The 23,124-nt window shown below is 46.3% G+C and overlaps 1 protein-coding gene across 2 annotated transcripts; it reads left to right on the forward strand.

The window, feature by feature from the left end:
• The first annotated feature begins 844 nt into the window (after positions 1 to 844).
• On the forward strand, positions 845 to 22,891 carry TADA2A (transcriptional adaptor 2A). Of its 2 annotated transcripts, none has more exons than XM_015881144.2 (16): positions 845 to 937; positions 1,609 to 1,832; positions 2,537 to 2,643; positions 3,564 to 3,623; positions 4,252 to 4,343; positions 5,369 to 5,526; positions 6,890 to 6,978; positions 7,677 to 7,749; positions 13,859 to 13,922; positions 15,811 to 15,854; positions 15,958 to 16,068; positions 17,412 to 17,483; positions 18,074 to 18,206; positions 18,870 to 18,913; positions 20,195 to 20,268; positions 21,589 to 22,891. In XM_015881144.2, the coding sequence occupies exons 2-16, from the start codon at positions 1,808 to 1,810 to the stop codon at positions 21,772 to 21,774; spliced, it is 1,332 nt and encodes a 443-aa protein (XP_015736630.1). In that variant the 5' UTR covers positions 845 to 937; positions 1,609 to 1,807; the 3' UTR covers positions 21,775 to 22,891. The 2 variants fall into 2 exon arrangements, with proteins under 2 accessions (XP_015736630.1, XP_015736631.1); XM_015881145.2 differs by lacking the exon at positions 845 to 937 and adding an exon at positions 1,124 to 1,147.
• Positions 22,892 to 23,124: the final 233 nt, after the last annotated feature.

Raw genomic sequence — 23,124 nt, forward strand, 5'->3', positions numbered from 1 at the left:
TCCTACAACAGCAGACTTCCACCTCCCCCAGCCTCAAAGGAATAATATGGATATTCACTGTGAGCTTTAGGTCTGAGGTGGTTTCCATGTGCTCACACAGACTGAATCTCTACTTTATTCCCTGTTTAATATCTCAATGCCATCTTCACCTTCCAGATATGAACTGCCAAAGGCTGCATCTGTCTGTTAGAGAACAGCTCTCACCTTCAGCTCCCATGCAAGGGATTAAACACTTCAGAATCTGTAGGACTGAATGGGAACAACCTGTGAGCCTCAGAACACGTCCCTCTAGCACTGCATGTCATCTGAACCACCATCACAGCTGCCGAGCTGCACACAAAATGGGACATCAGCAGCAGGCCAGCAGCAGAATCATAGAATCATAGGATCACCAAGGTTGGAAAAGACCTAAAAGATCATCCAGTCCAACCGTTCACTTGTTACCAACAGCTCCCACTAAACCATGTCCCTCAACACAACATCCTTTAACACCCCCAGGGTCAATGACTCCACCACCTCCCTGTGCATCCATTCCAGTGCCTGACCACCCTTTCTGAGCAGTAATACCTCGTAGTGTCCAGCCTGAATCTCCCCTGTCGCAGCTTGAAGCCATTCCCTCTGGTCCTATCACTAATGGGGACGAGGTGACAGCCCTCAGGGGGGGACCAGCACACAGAGGGCAGCAGTCAGAGCCTCGGCCAGAAGAGCAGCTCTAAAGGACGCACAATTAAATTCATAACACGTCCTCAATCGCTGTGTGTGCGCTGCAGGCCCAGCACAACGCCGCTGCCCGGCACTGACACCGTCCCGCAGCATCGCCCCGGGCTCTGAGGGCGGAGCGGGCCGGGGCCGCGCACGTACAACGCCTCAGCGCACGCGCACGGCGGTGACGCGGCCTCGCGAAGGCCGTGACGCGCGGGAACTGCCCCGGCGTGAGGTGAGAGGCGGCGGGGCGCGGCCCGACAGCGGCCAGAGGGAAGTCGGGAGCGAAGCACGGCGGGGAGGAGCCGGATCCGGGGCGGGGGAGATGGAAACTGCGGCGGAGAGGAAAAGGGAGCGGGAGGACGGGCGGCAGCGCGATCCCGCCGCTCACCTCACGGCCTGGAGAGGGGGCGGGGACACGGGGCGGGAAGGGCGCCGCCTTCCGGTGAGGGGAGGACGGTGCTGCAGAGCGGGGCGGGGGCGCCGTGTGGGAGCGCAGGGAGCAGCGCCCGTCAGAATTAATAGCAAAGTGCCCAAATGTGCCTGACACAGACAGTCCGCCCCCGGGTTCCCGGTACCGCCATCACTTGTGTCACTGTCTGCTGGGGCCTTGGGGTGTGTCCCCATAGAATCACAGAATGACCTGGGTTGGAAGGGACCTCAAGGATCATGAAGTTCCAGCCCCCCTGCCTGGCAGGGCCACCACTTCACCCCTTCAGAATCACAGAATCATTCAGTCCCAAAAGACCTCCAAGATCCCCCACCCACCCACACTGACCGCGTCCCTCAGCCCCACATCCCCACATCTGGAACACCTGAAGGGATGGTGCCCCCCCCCCCCCCCCCCCCATAGTGCCGGCAGCTGANATTGCTCTAATAAAGAAATTATTCCTCATACCCAACCAGACCTTTCCAGCACAACGAGAAGCCATCACCTCTCACCCAGCAGGGGCAGCAGGGCCTGACCCCACCTCAGTCCCTGTGACAGGCTGCTCACTGTTCTCCACTCAAAGATGCTGTGAGGATTTCAGCCACCTCTCCAGCCCACAACACCACTTTGGACACAGTGATCTGCATTTGGGGCAGCCCGTGTTCCAGGGAGAGGATGGAGCGCCTGGCCTCCTTCGGCAGTGAGTACCACAGTGCTGCAGGGAGGTGTTCACCATGGTCTGAACTGGGGAGGGAGACAGCAACAGAAGCATCTGATCCATCAAATCCTCGGCTGCATGAGGACGGGAATGATTTGGAGGCCATTCAGATCTTGTTTGTCTGCTTTTCACTACTTAAATTGCATTTAAAAACAAATATGGCTTAAGACAGTATTTAGACTATTTTGCAGTGAACAACATAAGAACTTGCAGAGCAGTGTCGCACTCCTTGTTCAGCAGCCTGAGGTTTGGGCAGGTTACAGAACAATCGAGCCAATGCCTTTGCAACCACAGCAATATGCTTTTTGAGTCAGACAGGGAGGATGGATGGGAGAGTGCTGCTGTCTGTGCAATATTCTCCATAAAGCCTTGGGTCCCTGGGCACTGAGTCAAGTCAGACAGCTCACACAGCTGCCATCACTGCTGAGCAGCACCAGACAGCTGCTGCAGAGCTGTTCCTTGATTCCAGTGTGATCGAACAAGTTGCCCTCAATTGACCAGGTCCATAGCAAAGTTTAAATGCCAATATCTGTCTTAGAACTCCAGCTCAGGAATGAACTTTTATCAGTAGGGAAGAGGTTGCATACAGCTGAGTTTGTTTTGAATTGCTGGACACGAGTGAATTTGGGTGATTGCAAAAGCAGTGCCACATTTGTGTTGCATGAGATTTACATCTGGCTTTGCAGATGACCCCTTCGATAAACCTCCATGCAGAGGTTGCTCTTCGTACCTCATCGAGCCCTACGTGAAGTGTGCGGAGTGTGGGCCTCCTCCCTTCCTCCTGTGCTTGCAGGTGAGTGCAAGGATGAAAGCAAAGACATTCATTTCTCTGAGAAACTCATCAAAGGCTGTCCAGTGCCATGCCGCTCCATAAACACATTAATAACAGGTCTCCATAAACTCATATCAACACAGTTATTTGCTCAGGGAGAGGAAAATGACAAAGAAAATATGAGAGGCTGAAGAACTGAGACATGAGCAGCTGAGCAAGGTCTTTGTGAAGGCAGCCAGAGCTTGCCAAAGGCCTGACTGTAACACAGCATGCCACTGCACGTCTGCAGAAGTATTGTTTCTGTCACTTTGATGGCACAGAAAAGAAAATCCATCAAAAAACACCCTCTCCCTGTCCCTTTTCAGCTTTCTTTTCTTTTTTTAACCTCCCAAATGGAAAAGAAAATCAGCAGGAAGTTTGCAATATAGACAATAATTCTGACCAGATAATAGTTATTTACAAATTGTACGTGTGATCAGATCACCACAGAAAGGATTGTTTTAATTATTTATGACTAAAAAATGGCAACAACTTCTAATACCAAAAAGGGAGCTTTATCAAAACTCCAAAAGGAAACTGCACTTTCAATACTGCAGAATGCTCTGTGCTCCCTTCCAGGAATGACACATAACATAGCACCAAGTTTCTTATCCTGCCTATCTTGGCTATAAATACCTAACAAAAAGCATGGAGCTGCACACGAGTTGGGTCTTGGTGTACAAGACCAGAATACCACACAGCCTCAAAGTTATAACACAAATTGTTCTGCCATTACACGTTTTTTTCTGATTTCACATCAGAAAAAGCAGATGCTGTTTTCAGCATATCAGGCGGTCACTTTTGGATAAGCAGTAGTCAGAGAATGTAAGGGGGGAAAAATGCCAGTCACAATGTTTTCAGGGCAGAAGAGAGTAACATAATGCTCATCTTTCGTTCTGCAGTGTTTCACACGAGGATTTGAGTACAAGAAACACCAAAGTGATCACACTTACGAGATAATGGTAAATATTCCTTTTGGGTTACACCTACTCAGTCCTGAGCTCTCTTACTCCCCAGCAGTTAGACCCGTGCTTACAAATAACACATAAAACAGTAACTGACACAATTCTTGGATCCTTAAGCTTACAACTATTAAATAAATGAAGAAGTCTTTCTTGCAAGGAAGGAAAAATGTCCATCTGAAACATAATGGAATAGTGGAGATGCTTCAGTTATGTTTTTCCTTCTGTCTGGATTGCACAATGCATCTCCCTAGACTTTCCAATTCTTTAACCATGTAAATTAACTTCTGTTTCTCTGTTGTTGTTTTTCCTTCCCCAAAAATGAATTGCTTAAAAAGTTTTTTGTTATTGTTACTGTTTCATGCCATAACATTGAATTACAAGTGGTAGACAGCACATGTAACAGCGTGCTGAGATATGCAGTGACAAACCAGTATCTACTGTAATTGATGACCCAATAACTTCAGTAATTCAACAATTACCAGGATTCACGACGCACAGTAAAACTGAAAAACAGCCAGTTCTATGTGCTGTGTTGCCCTGTAGTCTGCAGCTTCTTTCTTTCTTTGTATGGTGGATTATAACAGAGAATCACAGCAGTTTGATCTGCTGCTTTTTTTTCCTCCAGACTTCAGATTTCCCTGTCTTGGATCCTAACTGGACAGCTCAAGAGGAAATGGCACTGCTGGAAGCTGTGATGGACTGCGGATTTGGAAACTGGTGAGAATGGAGGGGCTCAGCCACCATCAGTGAATGATGGGGGAGATTTCCTCTGATTTCACTGGATCTTACTGCTGAATGCATCGGAGCACACTGAATGCTCAGTGACTCATCGTGGGTGAGATACCAATTTAGCAACTAAAGCAGAACATGGATTCTGTTTTCATCTCTGCTGTTAGACACTAGGAAGCTGGTAAGGGCCTCGTGCTTTTAATGGCACCTCTACTGAAGGACAGAGCTCCCTCATTTCACACTGAAGTCACCAGGTTAGGAAGAAACTCAACTATTGGATGAGATTTTCTTTGCCTCAGTTTATTCCTATGTAAAAATCAACTGCAATGTTTATCTTGTGGTTTCAGCTTGTTTACAGTTGCCCAGCCAGGAACTGTTACTGGTTTCCTGCTTCTCTGTCATGGTTAGAATAAAGCATTGGAAATATTTAATATTTTCACGTGTTCTGTTCATTTTTGTAGCTGCTACAGGATTTTTATGCATCTGTAACTAAAGGAGATCTGTGGTAATGTGTTCTCTCTCTTCTCTCTTATGTTATGATAAAATGCACAGAACACCAAACTATACAGAAAGAGAACTGTGCGCCCTTATGTATAGCTTACTGGTAATTAAGACTGAAAACTGGTTGCAGTTATTCTGCCTAGTGGCAGTTCGCCCTACTTAGCAATACAAGTAATCTTAACTTTTTCCTTAAACATTTGGCTTTTTTCAGCTTATTCTGGATGAAGGGAAAAGTGACATTTCTTCCTGGAATCCTTTGCATCCAATTTGTACTGTAAAAGAAATTAGAATGATTGCTGTTGGTGTTTTGATATGGTTTTAAAGGCCTCAGCTTACACAGCCATTTTACTAAGACAGTGCACTTCAAGTTCCTTCTGTGTCACTGCAGAGCAGTTCTCTGCACACTGTGTAGTCAGTCTCTTGTTCATAATTAAATTTACCACTACAAAATAGTAAAAAACCTCAACATTTCCATGTTCTTTGTATTAAACATCCCTCTTTCCCCATTTCAGGCAGGATGTGGCCAACCAGATGTGTACAAAATCCAAGGAGGAGTGTGAGAAACATTACATGAAACACTTCATCAACAACCCCTTGTTTGCATCTACATTGCTGAACCTGAAGCAGGCGGAGGAGGCGCAGCACAATGAAACAGCCATTCCTTTCCACCGTGAGTACCCCCAGCCAGCAGCACGCACAGCTGTCTGCATGGTCTTTGCTCTGCAGAAATGAAACAAGCAGCCTGTGGAGGAAGGTACACGCCACACACACACTGGTTGCTTTTCATTCCTAAAAGGAGAACTCATTCTCGTGGCTGACTTGAACAGTGTAGGGTTTTTTGTGCACTGCATTAAATCATGGTGGTATCAAATATAGCAGACTACACATTCAGTGGGAGAAGGGAGGCAACAGAGTGGTCTGATATCGCCATCAGCTGCTGAAAACCTGAAGTTTCTGCCCAACCAGTGAAATTGGTCATTCAGAAACACCCACAACAAAAGCCTGGTTGTATGTAATTGTTCAAAAGACAAACTAACTCAAAGCTGCATCACACGGGGATCAAAATAACGGCACATGCTCCTTGTAAACACCAACATGAGCGATTGCTCTTGTCCAGACCTCAGGGTTTCTAGCTCTAGAACATTTCATCTGATGATCCATTTTCTAGCAGCCTTTCTAGTTGGTGTAATCTATCATAAAACCACTCTCTTTAAACAGCGCTGATTTCAAATCTATTTAAAAGTGTCTTTAAAATGTCTATGTTAAATTTCAGCAATTGGAGGAAAACTGGCACATTTTGTGCAATCTATCATCTTTAGAATTCCCCCAGTCTGTCAATGCAAGGCTTTCAAAATGGCTGGGCAAAAAGGATTGTTTGCTATCTGGAGGTTTTGATTTCATGAGAAAGTGTTTAGTAGGAACTGGCCCGTTTTGCTTCTATCCCTGGTTGCTGGCATTGATTTTTATGTGACCTGTACCAAGAAAAATTCTCTGAGCTCCAGCTTTCTTTATCTGTAGCACAGGATTTACAACTCTTAGTTCTTTCACAAGTGTGTTGTGTGCCTCAGTCCATTATTGTCTGTAAATTCCGAGATCCTCAGTTGGGAAGCACTGTAAAAATTCAGTTGTCAGGCTTTAATTGCAGTGCTCTGTAAACGGCACCCAGAAGGTGGCAGATTGAACGCCCCTGTTGCTATTAACCAAAAAGAACCTGTGCACTGAGAGCACGACTGCAGAGGTTTAGGGGGGATGCTGGGTTCTGAAATCCAGAGTTCATGTTTTATAGTCTGTTTATTGCCTCAAATTCGTTTGACTTTTGAGAATACTGTGCAGATCTCAGATTACTGCCTTTTTTCTCCAGATGGACTCAGGCTTTTCCTGACCATAACCCTGCATATACCCCCAGGCATTTTTTTTTTTTCACCTATCCCCACTTCTTTTGCACAAAAGAAATAAAAAACAACATACAAAGCAGTTTGTATGAGAAGCAGCCCTGTGCTCTACATGATGACTGAGAGCCTTTATTTTCCCAGCTGCTGATGATCCCCCCCGCCCCACTTTTGACTCCCTGCTCTCCAGAGACATGGCCGGGTACATGCCAGCGCGAGCTGACTTTGTCGAGGTAAGAATTCCTTCTCCCATTATTGTATATTTGAGACTGAATGCAAGATCAGCAAACACACACCCCTGCCTGCAGGTCTGAAAGGTATAAAAGCCACAGCAGTGCTGACAGGATGGGCTGATCACAGTGAGGAGTAACGGCTGTGGTGCAGCCAGGCAGTGCTGGGACATGACTGCCACCTACACCTCTTACGTAAGTGGACACAGAGCTGTGAGCTGGGCACTCGGAGGAGCTCACATTCTGTATGCTTCTGTTCCATGTGCCTCAGAGAAGCACACAGCAGTCTGATCCAAAGACTGCCTGGAAGACCTGTGTCATTTCAGTGTTTTAGCTGTGGGCTCAGGGTCTGTGTGCTGCTGCAAAGCAAGCTGCTGTGCACAGAGTGAAGAACTCAGCTGCATGCAAAGTACTGCTGTTACATATTGGAGCAGAACTTCTAACACAACACAGGAGTCACAGACAGTCTCCCACGGGTTTAACTGTCCCCTCAGCATGTCCTATCCCGGTTACGGCCATGGAGGTGCACACTGTCCATTCTTTTGTTCAGGCAGCCCGGTGACGTGCATTGCTCACAGACAGAACCTTGTGCAGCCATGAATGAGGAAATGCCTCTGTTGTCTTACATACCTGTGTCCTGAAACTCAGTACCAATCCTTTAATGCTAGTTAAGTGACAGTTTATTAATTATCTCTGAACAGGAGTTTGACAACTATGCTGAATGGGATTTGAGAGATATTGATTTTGTAGAAGATGATTCAGACATTTTGCATGGTAAGTCTTGTTTTCATGCACTGCTTGAACGGTATTTTGGTGGGTCTTTTTCTCTACAGACTTATTTTAAAGTGAACATCCATTTTTAATGATCTCGGGGGTTTAAACTAACATTTCTGTGGTCTTCTGTTTCAAATCTCTTAAAAGCTCTTAATTAATTGATGTACAAATGGTACTTATATATATCATAATGCACTTTACTCGCTACTAAAACATAATCAGTTGTAAAGTAGAACATGACCCAAAAGGAACAGCCTCAGTCAGTAATAGGCATCTCTATAGGAACAACACAAGTGATGCTTGATGCAAGAAGTAAATTATCTCAGCTAGCAATTTGCCTGGAAATGGGCAGCAGTACATCAGTGTTTGAATAAAGACCCACACAACCATTACAACCAGAAGTACAGTGCTTTGATGGCACCTCCCCTCCCTGCCTGAAGGACACTTTCTACTCACATAATGCTTATGAGCATCATAGCAAGGCACGGCTTTTCTTCTGATACAGAAAGAAGAGGAACACCTTCCCCTCTGCTGCCATATCTCATTTCTTAGAAGATTTGCCTCTTATTCTAACTACTCTTTTTTAGGAAATCTGTTACTAAGATAGGATTGAGATGGGAAGCAAGGAGATGTGTATGGTAGGAACAACACTTTGGAACAGTTACACTCTTGAAGTGCACGTTTTTCAGTTGTTAAACATGCACAGAGTTACAGTACATTAGCTGTACCTTAGGAAGTTCATTAAGAAGAGAGTCGTTACGGGTCCAGTTACCACTGCTGAGCATCCGTGAATGTCACTGCCTTAATAATACAAATATCAAGAAGTGTTACAATTAAGCTTTAATCCATAGACAAATAAAGATTACATTTACTTATAAATGTGGGGAAAAGTCTGATGTTTAAAAGTACTGTGTTTGTGTTTCAGAATTCCCTCTTCCTGTCAGGCAGCTCTCAGCTAAGGCCTTCGGAGCCTCTGCAGGCAGACAGATCCTGTTGTGTACAGATAGCCTTTCCAAGCTTACAAAAGTCAGTTTGAAATTGAGCAGTGCACACAGAGTTCTAAGGAATGCAGTCTCCCTTGGCTCAAAAAAAAAAAAAATAAAATGAGAATCATATATCAGTCTCTTTTCCCTTTTAACTTTTATTGAAGAGGAACTGGCTTGTGGCCGTGTCACTCATTCATCATGCCCTTTCTCCACTGTTACTTTTTATTACTATTAAAACAGACTTTCTTCTATGTCCTGTAGTGAGTTCTGGCAAACAGAAAAAGCAAAACACTCTCCTAGTCTGTGCATTAATTGATTGCTTAACGGTTTATCAGCACTTTCTTCTATACCCCTCACACATGTTCTTCCTGCTGCTGCACAGGTCAGCCAGGTGAGATAGATGTCTCCTCTCAGCCCCCTCTTAAACCTCCGGTCTGAATGCAAACAAATCACCTTTCCTCATCTCTTTGGAGCATCACACAGCTCTGCAGGGCCAGGCCACAGGTCTGCCTGGTGCCCTGTTGTCCCACAGCAGAAGAAGAATGTAAGAGAAGTCCAGCTGATGCTTTTCCTGGCTTATCTCCCAAGTTTTCTGCAGCCAGATGTTAGTACCATTGTTGAACACAGACCATGATGATACCATGTTGACCACAGTTACTGTCCTGCATGAACTTAGCAACTGTATATAATTGTGATTCTCCCCTTAACATCCTGTAGCAGCGAATTCCGCAATCGAGTTAGGAGTTCTACAATTTCATTACGTGTTGCATGAAAAAATACTTCCTTCTGTCGGCCCGATCTTTTGCCTGATAATTTCATTGGGTGTTCTTTAGTCCATTCTTTAGTTGTCTCCAGTATTTAGTATAGAATGTCAGGTGTTTGCCTTGTGAAAACTCCGCTCGGCAGAGCCTATGGAGCGTGACTGACTGCATTTTCAGTCCCTTAGCTCAGAGGCCCTGGCAGCAGCTTTCCCACAGCTGTTCCAGATCTGCCCATGGAGAGAGAATGCTTCTGAAAAAATGAAGTCCCGGGGCCTAGCCAGCTGTTTTTCTCTAACATGAGGCATCTTAGTGAGGGAAATAATTATTTTCTGAGAGAAACTTTGGAATCAGATCTTTCCCTTCTCCAGGCTAGCACAAAATGGCTTAGCATGTGGGTATAAAGGCAGGGACGGTCAATTGGGTGACTGAAGTCCCTGCATTTTCCTGTTAGGGGCAGAGGAGGCTGCAGGCAGCCGTGGGGCTGTGCTCTCACACAGCTCTGCCCCAGCCATCCCTGGCAGTGTTCCTGCACAGCACCTCACAGAGACGTCCTTGAAAAGCTGTTGCTGCCCTCCACTACATCTGCTTGAGATAAACTCCTTGTTTGCTGGCCAAACTGTAAACTTTTCTCCTAAGGTACTGAGTTTTAGCACATTAATCACCCAGAGAAGCCCAGGTAGAGTCTGGCAGAATAAATTAAGCATCAGGTTTACAAAAAATCCCTCAGTCTGTTTTCCTGCTTTGTGTTAAACCTCGCTGAGTCCAAGACTGGTTTTTTCAACTACTTTTATTTTCCATTTGCTGCAGGTTACTCTAGCTAGACCTTGACACAGTGAGCAGAACTTCTGTGGTTTCTCAAGCCATAGATTGTGCTGCAGGGGCTGGGTTGCTCATAAGGCAGGAACATCTTTGGTGCTTGCACTGAAACAGAATTCCCCCTTCTTCCTTCCCATCACTCTGCTTAAAACTACAGAAAGTTCTGCATCTAAACTGCTTGATCTCCGCTCAGTAATATCACTGGGTTTTACCTGCTGAGCATCACTCAGCACATTCTCAGTATTTCCAAAAGAAAGAAGAATGTAGTTTAATATGAGCTCCTCCTCTGTGAGGAGCACAGAAACCTGCACCCACTGTTTCACGCTGCTCCCAGCACCCCGGCATCGCTGCATCACCTCTCTGTCTCAGAGAGATGGTACAAATTTGATGAAATCTTTCAAATTTTAGTTAACTTTCCAAACTTTCTTTTCCTGCAGTCATTACAGCCCGGTGAGCGCATGCAAATAAATACTGCAGTGAAACAAAACTGTAATGGACCGATTGAGTGAAACAACGAGTTACAAATGGAATGCAGCCCAGAGTGCTTGAATATTTCATGAATTACAAGTTTTCATCAGACTGAATTATAACATAAGTCATTTGTCTTTTCCCAGGCTCTTTCTCCCTCTCATGTAAATGATTTTTACTTCAAACACGAGGAAATAATTGCTGAGACTGCAAGTTTGGAAGTATGTTGGGAATCGACTGCAACTCTGGGTGTACAGTAGTGACATTTCTTAAGATACAAGACAGTTGATGTCCTAATATTGCATGGTGCTTATTCTCTTAGGTCCTGACAGTCTGAGGGCTGGTTCTCTGCTTGCTTAGAGCCCTGCTTCTTCTGCAGGGGGGAGATGCGGGTTGTGGCCATGAAGTTTGCACCACCCGAGGCACAGCCTGTCTGATGGCTTTGCATTCCTGCCATTATTTGGCTCCTGCATGCCAAGCACAGGTTAGCTAGCGTGAAACAAAAGTCTCACTTGGTGTTTGGAAGGGTTGTGCAGACTAAATGAAGAGGAATGAAAAGCAAAAAAACTGTTTTGGACGCTGCTTTGAGAGACCAAAATATTTTGATTTTTTGGAATGCAGAAAGGAGCCTTGAATTTCTGCCTATCACTGCAGCCTTCAAGGCTGTTGGGAACATCTCAAAAACCCTTCTCCCTTCCCAAAGCAGGCACTTTGAACGTGATGTCAACTTGGATTATCTTAGGTTACCAGGGCAAACAGCTGCCTCCCTAGTATAATTCAAGGGAAAAAGCAGAAGCCAATCATTTTCATTTGTAAAGCATCTCTTTTTCTCATTTTAATGCAGCATGTAACAGTGTAGTAGTCCGAGTTAATCATGCATTCCAGATCTTGTAATCAGTTGTCTCAGTATGAAGGTATTAAAAACAGAAGCCCTTCCAAAAGCACACATGGCAGCAAATGATCATTTTTCCTTTGCCCAGGAGCTGCGGTTTTGCCCTTCACCTATTCTCGTGAGCCCCCTTTTTTCCCCTCTCAGTGAATCAGAAGTTCTTTCAGAATGTTTTATGCTCAGCTGAAAGCACTGAAATGCAGCAGTTATTGATGCACAATTACTTGTGATATTGATAGAGGTTCTCCGGTGCAATTTCCACATGTGCTGCCCACACAAACCCCAGAAGATAACGTGCTGCCTGAGCCTGCGTGGGGCTTATAAATACTGCACTATTTTCCACAAGCTGGTGCCAAAACTTTCTGATATATTTAATTTGTGTTTCTGTTATGGCATTTCCCATTCCCTTCTCCTCCTGTTTAAGCACGAGGGAAAATTTCCCAGCTGTGCTTGTTCTTAAATTAGGGAAATTAAGCACCACGTATGAAAATACACAATGGCTCCTGAGCACTCTGCTTTTGTAAGGGAACAGCAAAAAGAAGCAAGGACATACCACCCTCCTACCTTAATGTGTGATCTTCTGCTCCTGCATTAGCAGCAGATCAGTTTGTATAAATTAGGGAGTTTCTTTTAGCTGAGGATCTAGCTAGTGGAACATGATGCTGACAGAGCCAGAGCGCACTGCACAGCCCGCAGCTGTAGCTGTCCCTGCTTGCAAGAAGTGATGCTACCCCCAGGACTGCACGGATTGATTGCTGCAGGCTCAGAGCTTCCTGCTGTTTACACATCAACACAGATTCTTAAATGGACGTGAAACCACATAACCACACTCCTTTCTTAATTGTGCTATTCATTATTTAGCAGAGTCCAATCGATGAGATGCCCGTATTGGTTGTGCCCTTTTCTTGTGGCTGTAGGGAGAAGAGCAGGTCCTGGCTATGGCTTCACTTAGCTGCAGTCACACCTTGTCTTTGCAGACCGAACCCACTGTCAGGCTGTAAGCTTATTCCTTTTAGGAGTGTCTGGAAACGCTTAACTGAAGGAACAAACCGACCAAGGAGTCAGCCAACCCCAGCCAAGTAATGGCTGAGAATCTGAGGTTATTTACCAAAACGAGGGAACTGATGCGGATCCCCTTAGCTTTAAAGAATGTACCAGAAGAGTTTATTATCCCAGTGGTTACAGGAACGAGAAGCCGAAGGATTTCCAAGGGGATCAGTCAGGACTGCTGACAGATTTCCTTCTGAACTGGATGTGGTTCCTAACAAGGGTGGCATTTTCCTCCATCACCTCACAATGCTCTGAACTTTTCTCTTTGTTCTTCCAGCAGATAGATGCATTTAGAAGTTAATGAGCTGAAATCTTGTCCATGTTTTCAAGAATGGTAGCAAAGGCTACTTTGAATCTGCTCAATGCAGAACTGGGCCTTTCTGTTTTCTGGAGTTCCTCATTATGTGCAGACAAGTCTTGTTTGAGGTGAAACCTCAGACCCTCCATCTGATGTTTATGCTATTCAGAAGTCTTGTCTAACAACAGAATCACAGAATCATAGAATCATAGGGGTTGGAAGGGCTGTTTCCCCTTGTCCTGTCTCCACACACGGCTGAAAAGAGTCTGACCTCACCACTCTGCCCCCCACACCTCAGATATTTATAGACCTGGATCAGGTCCCCTCTCAGTCTTCTTTTCTCAAGGCTAAACAGACCCAGTTCACTTAGCCTTTCTTCATAGGGGAGATGCTCCAGGCCCTTCACCATCTTCGTGGCCCTCTGCTAGACTCTTTCCAAGAGATCCCTGTCTTTTTTGTACTGGGTAGCCCAGAACTGGCCACAGGACTCCAGATGAGGCCTTACCAGGGCAGAGTAGAGGGGGAGGATGTACAGCACATACAAAGAAACAAATACGTGCTAATAGTAAAACTCTCTAGGGTTGTATAAAGGAAAGAAGTTTTTGGGATCTGCCCAAGTTCACACTTAGAGGCAGTAACATGTCTGAAAAGAAGAACTGAGAGAAAGGCTCTACAGCTAGCGTGTGCTTCTGGTGGTTTATGCCCATGCAAAATTACCATGGGATTTTTAAAACATCAAAGTAAGTGACAATTTCAGCCTGCCATGAACATAAAGGCTTGAAAATTAGCATTAACAAAGTGATTTGTCACATATTTTGTAATCCTTTCTTCTGTTTTGCAGCTCTGAAGATTGCAGTTGTAGATATCTACCATTCCAGGTTAAAGGAAAGACAGCGAAGAAAAAAGTGAGTTTTCAAGCTACAAAGCAGTAACTGTGTTTCTTTGCTTCATTACCACGTTTTGTCACCCAGCCCTGCTGCAGTACTGAGCATAACTGATGCCCTGCAGCACCCTTCCAGACTGCTGCCATGCAGGGAGACCTACTGCTGGGAGGTTTGCATGGCACAGTTCATTCTGGACATGTAGTTCTCTTTCTGTGCACAGATGCACATCAAACACATGGCTTCAGCAATGGTACCATGCCAGAAAACACATTAACAGACTGATACAGACATATGGGTGACAAAGGACATCTGCACCCCCATTAAGTGCTCAGAGAACAAATCATTCGCTTTAAAACCTGCTTTCCAGGACTCCCTACTGCAGGAAAGTCATGTTCCCACTGCTGTCCGCACTGCTACCCCCAGTCCAGTTATATTCAGCAAACTAAGCTTCTACCACGCCTGTGAGACACAGCCAGTCTGCAGAGTGGCTGGGAAACTGCTCAGAGCCAGCACTGGGAACAGGGGAGGAGACGAGTCTCTGTTTGTCCTGTGCCTACATAACACTGATGGGCCGCACGTTGTTTACTTACTGCTTTAGGGAAAAACAAGCTGCCTGTGTGTGCCTGGTTGCCAGAACCCCCCCTTTCTCCATAGGACTGCTTACATCAGGATTTTTTCTTCCCAGTGGTCCATGAGCTGGTTTTTCATAACGTAATGAAGATAACTGTACTGCCGACATGAGTTTGAGTCATTAATTCAGTTCATTTGACAGCTTTTTCAAATGACTCAATCTGTTCATTAAATTCAATTTTATTATAATTTCAAATACTTTCCTCAATATTTAAATTATATCTTGCTGCATTACTGCCTGTTGGAAGAATGAGTAATCTGTAGTAAGACTCCTCCTTTCCTTCTCATGATACAGCATAGTGCTGCTGGAGGACAGGTTCAGAGCTGCTATTTATTGACCTGGCTCTTTGTTGTTTATAAATGAAAAATACTTATGTACTTATGTGGTACCTTGTGTCTTATGAAAAGAAAGTGCTATAAAGCTCAGTTACATCACTCATTCCTACAACAGAATCAGGAAAATGACATAAAAACACTGAGGTCTCTCAGAAAGTCTTCTCTGCTTAGGAAAGGGCCCTTCTTTTATATATGCTGAGGAAAATAGAATGGATTTGTAGAACAAAGCTGACCCAGAGGAACCAGGACTCACCAGTCTCCTGTCATTTCAGAAGTCAGATGCTGATCAGGTTGCTACAGCCATGACCACATGGCGCTGGCAGAAACCTGTGACAAATGCATTTGTCATGCACTTACCTTTGTCATGCATCTTACCATTTGTCATGCATCTTACCTGACTTCTTACACTGCTCATTTCCCTGATCCTGTCACAGACATCTCAAAGTTATGCATAACCTTAGCCACTGTCTCTGTAAAATCCAAGCTGCCATAGAAAAACACCACCATTCTGTTCCCAGTGGTAACATTTGCCCTTCATCCCTCACCCCTGTTCCAAGAGAAGGCCTTTCCCTGGAGCTGGAAGTCATGCTCTGTGACACATTCAGTGTCCTTCCAATTTTGGAGAGACAAGTTGTGAGACGCTGTAGATGTGAAATCTCAGACTAAAAAAAGAAATTCCCAGCCCTTCAAAGCAGCTGTGGCTCCTTTTGTGCTTAGTGCTGTCAGGGTTGGACTGGTGCACAGCACTGTCCAAAACCTCCCTGATTAAAATCTCACAGCATCACACTTCTCAGCTTTCCAGCTCAAGGGCCATACAGATTTCACATGTTTGGTTTTAGGCCCATCTTGTGGTTTAAGTCAAAGATTCTTCTGAAGCCTCTGTGTTTATGTGTATTGCTCAAGTTAATGCCTCTCATTAATACCATTTTGCTCCTTATTACAGAATTATAAGAGACCATGGCCTAATCAACCTCAGAAAATTTCAGAGTGAGTATCATGTAACTTAATGATAAAAGTTCAGAGTTGCCATGAAAACACCTCTCTCTCTTCAGCATCATCTCACCAAGGTGTGTCATTTTTCCCCCTCCAGTTTTGGAAAGACGATACCCAAAGGAGGTTCAAGACCTCTACGAAACAATGCGGAGGTTTGCACGGATTCTGGGACCAGTAGAGCACGATAAGTTCATTGAAAGCCACGCATGTAGGTATTTTGAGAGTTCTAACATGCATGTCCTTCAATAGGCATAATAAGGGGTTGCATCATCTACAGCCTTTCCTGAACATATTCCCCCCATCTGGTCTAATGACCTCAGAAAAACAACTTTGTGGGTTGGTGCATTAAATGTACCACAGATGTTTCTTCCCACAAAAGTGTGTCCCAATTCTTTGACTTCTCAGCTGTCAAGAGCTGCTCACCTGCAAGAAGCAGCACTTTCTTACCAGAAGCCCACTGCTCATTTACCAATAATGCGTGTCACTGAGAGAAGAAAATCCCTAAAACTTAAGTCTGCATTGAGGGATGGGGAGCTGGCAGAAAAGTGCAAATTCTTTGAAAGATATGCATTAAACTATTCTATGTGTGCATAATTATATAGTACAGCTGTCATTACATTCCCTGCCTTAAAGGGAGAGGCATTGTTCTCTCACCGAATCATCTTGAGTTCGTTATGCATAATCATAGCACGCATTCAGTCAGATTCCAGCACGAGTCATTACATCCTGCTTAATTCTGTGACTTAAATGGGGAAAATTATTGCTCATTAGAAAGAACAAAGCATTTCAGCAGTTGTGACTGTGCTCTCGAGACACTAGTGTTAAATACCAGAGCTATGACCCTGCAGATCATGAGTCCCACATATATGCCTTTGTCCCGAGCTTCGTGTTGTTGTTGCAGTGACAGCCAAACCCTCCAATTCACATGTGAGCCACACGCAGGCACTGAGCGTGTCCCCAGAGAAGCTGAGGAAATGACTTTGAGTCCAGCAGACTTGCTCACTGTAAAACTGGGCAGTGTCTTGGAGCCAGCTCATAAAAGCTATACACAGTAAATAGTTCTGAGCACAAGAAGCACGGGTGTTTAATCTTAACAATTGCAGAAAAGGAGAATTTTCCGCAAGGAAATATTTTGAGAGGTCCAGTTATGAAAACTGTGGTTTAAAGTCAGCACTGGATGCTATAAAGGAGCCAGGATGGAGCTGTTTTTCAGACCTGGTGAAGTTCCTTCCAGAAATCCTGTACTGTTGTTGCTTGCTTCATCAGGATGTGGCAGAGGAACTGTCAAAGCATAAAGAAAAAGTAATTCTCCTGAGCACAAGAATGCTAGAAACAGCTTACATCTGCCATCAAGGGGTGTTACAGTGCGGGCAGAGGGTTGGGAGGGCTCACACAGGCTCGTGCAGAGAGGTTGGCCCTGGCTGCTGTTGTGTACATTGAACAGCTCAGCTGTGCATGTAAAGAAGAACGAGCCATGTTCCCAGCACTATCCCCACTGACCCACATTTTTCCTTTTGGGTTTCCCCTCTGCTTCCCATTGGGATACAACAGTGGAATTCGAGCTGCGAAGGGAAATAAAGCGCCTACAGGAATACAGAGCAGCAGGAATCACCAATTTCTGTAGTGAGTACCTGATGCATTATTCAGCCCATTCCCATTCATCAAGGTGTAGAAGGATGAGTTTGCAATATTTAGGATGTGTTGAATGAAAAGGCATTTTTTAATGTGTTTTCCTATCACTTGAACTGAGCACAGCTCTGGCAGTGCTGTATGTGCCCGGCCATGCTCTGATTGCTGCTCTGAGCTGTCAGCTGGGAGAGCTGCTGCCCGGCACAGCTCTGCTTCACTCACCGCCCTGCAGAAGAACACACATTGTGGCACAGTGGTCTCCTGTGCATCACGCCGGGGCACTGTCACTACCTGTCACAAGTGGGCTGCTTGGAGAGAAGGCTGCTGCCTCTCCACAAATAAAATGCCTGGCTTTGGATTGTGGCAGTCTTGTTAGTTCAGTTTTGGCCTGAAATTGATGGCAGGGAGGGGCAAGGAGTGGAATCCAGTACCTTCTCATGCCAAGTAGTTGTCATGAGGGAGAATAGCAGAGTCTGGCCCAGAGCTAGAGAACAGTTTCTCCGTTATTCCCCAAAGCAGAACAACAACAGTCTGGCCATTTTGACCACGGCAGCATGAGAGACTGTGGTATCTGTTACCCACAGGTGCAAGAACATACGACCACCTAAAGAAGACAAGAGACGAGGAGCGCCTGAAGCGCACCATGCTGACCGAAGTGCTGCAGTACATCCAGGACAGCAGCGCCTGCCAGCAGTGGCTCAGCCGACAAGCTGACATGTATGGGCGCAGTAAGGCCGTGCTGTGAGCTCCTCTTTGCTCTGAGAGGGGCTGAAACACTTTTTGGTCTGATAATGAACACATTCCTGGTCTATTACAGTAAGAACAGTCTGCAGAATGCAGAAGGGTGAGAGATGGGGTTAACAGCAAAAGAACTTGCTGAAGTTCAGGGAAGAAACCTGACGTGTGGGCTTAGCATCTCCGTTTTCTGTATTTTATATTTCAGGAGCTTAACTGCCATTAATGAAGGCATGGAGGGAAATGAGGTCTTTCAGGATATTAATGAGAGCAGAGATGACACTCAGAATGTTTCGTGTGATTTTAGATGTAGCAGCATTATTAACGTGTCCTCACAAGCACTTTGATTTCAGGAGCAGGCTGCAATGCAAAGAAGTGCTGCAGGGGCCGAGGAGGTGATTTGTCATTGCCCCAGTAGGTCCCCACTGCGTTTCCTGCTGCCCCCCCAGCCCCACACACCAGGTTTCAGACCTGGTCCTCAGCTGGGGAGTGGTAGATGTTTAGAAATCCTGCTGACCTCAGGTTGGGGCCTGGTTATGCAAGCTGAGTTGTATCAGCAGCAGGGGCTGCAAGAAAGTCTCAGGGCTGTACAGACAGTTACACTTACAGCAGGCAAAAGCAATTGAAAATTTCCTTTCTTTCCAGTGATTCTGGCCCGACTCCCACAGCACCGATCCCTTCCAGTTCAGGTAAGTGGCAGATGATGGCAGTGATAACAGGCCTTGCTTTCCTCAGTGCTGCCTCTCTCTGAAGCTCATTCCATGTGCAAAACTGACCAGTTTTGCTGAATTTCTGGGTTGTTCCAGTTACAAACTGGAAACCTATTTTGAAGCCACATTAACGAGACAGGAAAGAAGAATAATTTTCACACGAGAACAAAATTATCTTTTAAAGATAAGCTAGTGTGGTATGGTACACATCACAGCAATATGAAGTGCTGCCCTGGAGAGAACGCAGCACTGTGCATCCCGTGTGGGCTGGCACCCAGGGTCCCTTAGGTAGGGATGGTGTCCCCTCAGCTGAAGGGCTGTTATGCAGAGCAAAGTTAATTGTGGAATATTTTGTGGCCGATGAGGGAGAAAAGCCCAAGAGAAAATGAAGTGTTTTGCCTGCGGAATTCAGATAGCACGCGGTGTTTACAACCAGTATCTCATGTTGAACAAAGCCCAAACAAAATACCAAATACTTGCTAATTAAGTGAACATCCTGCATGCTGAATGAGGCAGGGATACTGTGGAAAAACTGCCACGTGTCTATAATTAAAGGCTGCATCATACTGAATATACAAGAGGGCAAATTATCGTTGCTTAACTTTAATTCTAGATTTTACGATCTTGGCTTTGCAGCCTTAATGTATTATCTTTAATGCAGTTTGCATGTGTGTGTCATTTCCTACCTTCTTAGAAATTCAAAACCAAATTCTGCCTTGTCCCATCATGGTGCACTGCTTACATCCCTCAGAGGGGGAGCAGCACCAGCAATCACCCGCCATGCGCACACATTGCTCACTGCTGCACTTTTCCTCCCAGTAACTGGGCTCCTGTCCCTCCAGACAAGCTGCCAGTGTGGCCCATATCAACAGTAATAACCCCTGCATCCCACCCTGCAGTGCCACGGGCAGCCCCCAGCCCCCCAACCCACAGCTCTGAGAGGTGCAGCCCAGCTGGGGCAGTGCCCACCCAACAGGCAGCCCTATGCACGCAGATCCTCCCTAACGCCGGTGAGGCATCATTCACTGCGTAAGAGCCCTCACGCGTGCATGAACAGCGCTTAACTACATCTATTGCAAAACCAGACCTTTTGTCAAAATAATGCCATTTTTATGTTAAGCCCTAAATACCTCTGAGTATGAGCCCTTGGATCCTACAGGGTTAACATCATGGGGATTTAATTGCTACGGTAACGCCCGGCTCTGCCACTTCCAGGCTGCCCCAGCAGTTTGTCAATGTTTCCCTCCCTTGTCCCTGCAGGCAGACGGAGTGCCCCGCCACTGAACCTCACTGGGCTGCCAGGGACCGAGAAACTGAACGAGAAGGAGAAAGAGGTGAGGAAGTGAATGCAAAGGCAGTTAGTACAAAGCATGGAGTTCACTGCAGGGGTGTACCCGCACCGTCTGCGCCAGCTGTGAGGATAACACAGCAGCTTTGGCCCTGGCTACCTGTTCCAGCTCACAGTGGCCATCTAGGCTTTCTGGGTGGCTTCTTAGTTTCATTTAGTGCCATGTGTGTACAAAGTGTGTGTGGCAGATTAGCTTATTTAGCAAAGAAAGGTGGAGAGAGCCAAGGTCATTACATGCCATTACAACATTCAGAGATGGCAGCCCATCCTTCTCCATCAGGAGACTGGGCTGAGCACAGGGGTGATATTTTCTTAATGAACATCAGTTTTCAGGTTGGCAGAGGATTTCATTGTGGGCTGCCTGGACACCTCGCTGAACCTGAGCAGTGCGGTTCCTCTAACACTGTGCAGCTCAGAGCCAAACCTCAGCCCTCAGCCAGCTGTGCTGGTGCACAGGGCACACTCTGGTGTCAGTGAAACGTGGATCTATTTCAGACTTTTTTGACTGGAGATGGCTTCCTGAACTCTGGGGATGGCAACACTGAAAGCCAGCTCAGAGGTTCACTGCAGAACGTGCCACCACGGCTGCATTCTGCACTGTTGTGTGTATGGGCACCTGTTTCCTTCTCAGTGGGAACGAAGTTCTTCTGAATTCTGCCATTTCTTACCAAACAATCGTTAAGCATTTCCTAATTAAAAGGAGGAGACAGCCCACGTGTCCTCTGGATGCAGTGCTGTGGAGCAGCTGCTGTTGGCAGTGGATGGGAGCACTGCAGGCGCTGCTGGCAGCAGCTCCACGGCACTGCCCAGCACTGCCCAGCATCCAAACCCAGCACACAGCTTCCCTGCACGGTTTCCACCCTAGATTTCCAGGAGGGGTGAATGTGTGCGTAGCTGCTTTTGTAGAATGGCATTAAGGACTTTGTGTGCTGGGGATTAACAGGCGGATGCCCGCCACGGCTGAATTGCTGCTTGCGCGTCTCTTTGGCATGTGAACATCCCTGGGTTGGTAGAGAACAACGCCCACATGGACACGTTCAGAGCCACGCTCCTGTGAGCCCGCAGCTCGCCTTCATCCCCTGCTTTGTTTCTCAGTTTTAATGTTTTCAAATATAGCAGCCATGGGCTCCTCCCTGCCCACCTGCGGCTCCAGGCCCGCACTGCCGTCGCTGCCTGCCCCCCCACCACAAAACACAGCACAGCTGTTCTCAGGAAGGCATCCACAACGTTAGTTCCCCAGCAGTGATCACTGAACGAGAGAGCAGGACAAGTGGTAGCGCTTATTAACTTCCCCTTTGTCTTCCAGCTCTGTCAGATGGTGAGGTTGGTCCCCGGAGCCTATTTAGAATACAAAGCTGCCTTAGTGAACGAGTGCAACAAACAAGGAGGGCTGCGACTTGCGCAGGCGAGAGCGCTCATCAAGATCGATGTGAACAAAACAAGGAAAATCTATGACTTCCTTATCAGGGAAGGGTACATCACAAAGGCCTGAGGAGTGACACGGCGCTCTGCTTCGAGCACACGGGCATGGAAAAGCTCTGAAGACATTTTGACAGCACTGGGAGATTTTAACAGTGTTCAATGAAGGACATTTTCTATTGTTTCAGATCTTTTGGGCCTCTTTTTTTTTGGTACAAACAAGCAGGAGGCTTTGTCAGATGGTACGAACGCCGACATTTCTTTGTCTGGTCTCTTTTTGACTATGCTGCTTAATTGTGCTGTTGTCTGAATCACACCACGTAGCACTGCAAAGAATCCTGTGTCATCGAAGCCAACCTGTAAGATGAATGGCTGTTCCTTTCCCACATCTCGTGTGTAAAAGAATCGCAGCACTTTTATTCTGGCAGTGCAGAGAACAAGGACAGGAGGGCAGCACATGAGAGTCACACTGACTCAGCCTGAGCGCAGGTACAGAAATGCAGTGCCCTCCCTCCTCGTACGCCTTCCTAAAACAGTGCCAGCTTTCAAAGGAGACAGCACATGCCCGAGGGTGCAAAGAAGGAGCTCGCAATAGTCCAGTCCTTTTAAGTAAATTATGATAAAGGATGCAAAAGGACATCGTGGGGAAGCTCCTCCACAGTTGTTACTTTTATGTGATATTGGCACATATCACAGCATGAGAGTGCTGTACGAACCAGTGAGCCTCATCTGCTGCCACTTCATTTGCCATGGTCACATTATGTAGAATCCTTTAGCTGAAGTCTGAATTGGCTGCTGTGGCTCCGTAGGAAGGCCATGCCACCTTTCGTGATGAAAGGCTGTGTGTTACAGCCCCAGCTGCCTTCCAGAACATCAACAAGCAGCCACTCCATTCCCCATCATTCCCTCCCACCAAAGAGAGGAGAGCAGTGCAGCACTGCACACACCAGGCCACGTGCTCTCAGCCCTCCTGGATGGGAGGCCCCGCTATCTCTGCTTCACTCTGTGTGTCCTCAGGTCTGGGTTCTCACGCTGCAAAGCCCAAGCTGTAACTATGTTCATGTATATTTAACATGTTTGGCTTCAGATTTTTGCTTCCCCCCCCCCCCAGAAATGTAATTATCCTGGGTACTGAGGTGCCACTGAATGTGTGGTATTTTGGTCTGTAATAAAATCAATTGGATCTGAAATGATCTTCACTGGGTATTCCTGGGCTCCAAGACAGAGCTGCCTCTGCTCCATCCAGCTCTGTGCTGCCATAAGAGGGGAGGAGCTGCATCCCTCTGGATAACAGGGAGCCAGAAAGCAGCGTTCATTTCCAGGGAAAGTAGGAGAGGTGAGGCAACGGGAAACGGGGCAGGGAAGTTTCCCTCACAGCATCAAAGCAGAAAAACAACAGGTTTTTCTCCTCTTGCAGGGCACC

Source organism: Coturnix japonica, chromosome 19 (genome assembly GCF_001577835.2).
Source record: "Coturnix japonica isolate 7356 chromosome 19, Coturnix japonica 2.1, whole genome shotgun sequence".
NCBI classification, from domain to species: Eukaryota; Metazoa; Chordata; class Aves; order Galliformes; family Phasianidae; genus Coturnix; species Coturnix japonica.

Excerpts from the sequence above, each read along its gene's own strand:
- TADA2A (XM_015881144.2), top strand. The coding sequence starts at position 1,808 with ATGGAGCGCCTGGCCTCCTTCGGCA. Across the intron at positions 3,624-4,251 it reads ATCACACTTACGAGATAATG|ACTTCAGATTTCCCTGTCTT; the intron begins GTAAATATTCCT and ends TTTTTCCTCCAG. Across the intron at positions 18,207-18,869 it reads CTCAGCCGACAAGCTGACAT|TGATTCTGGCCCGACTCCCA; the intron begins GTATGGGCGCAG and ends CTTTCTTTCCAG.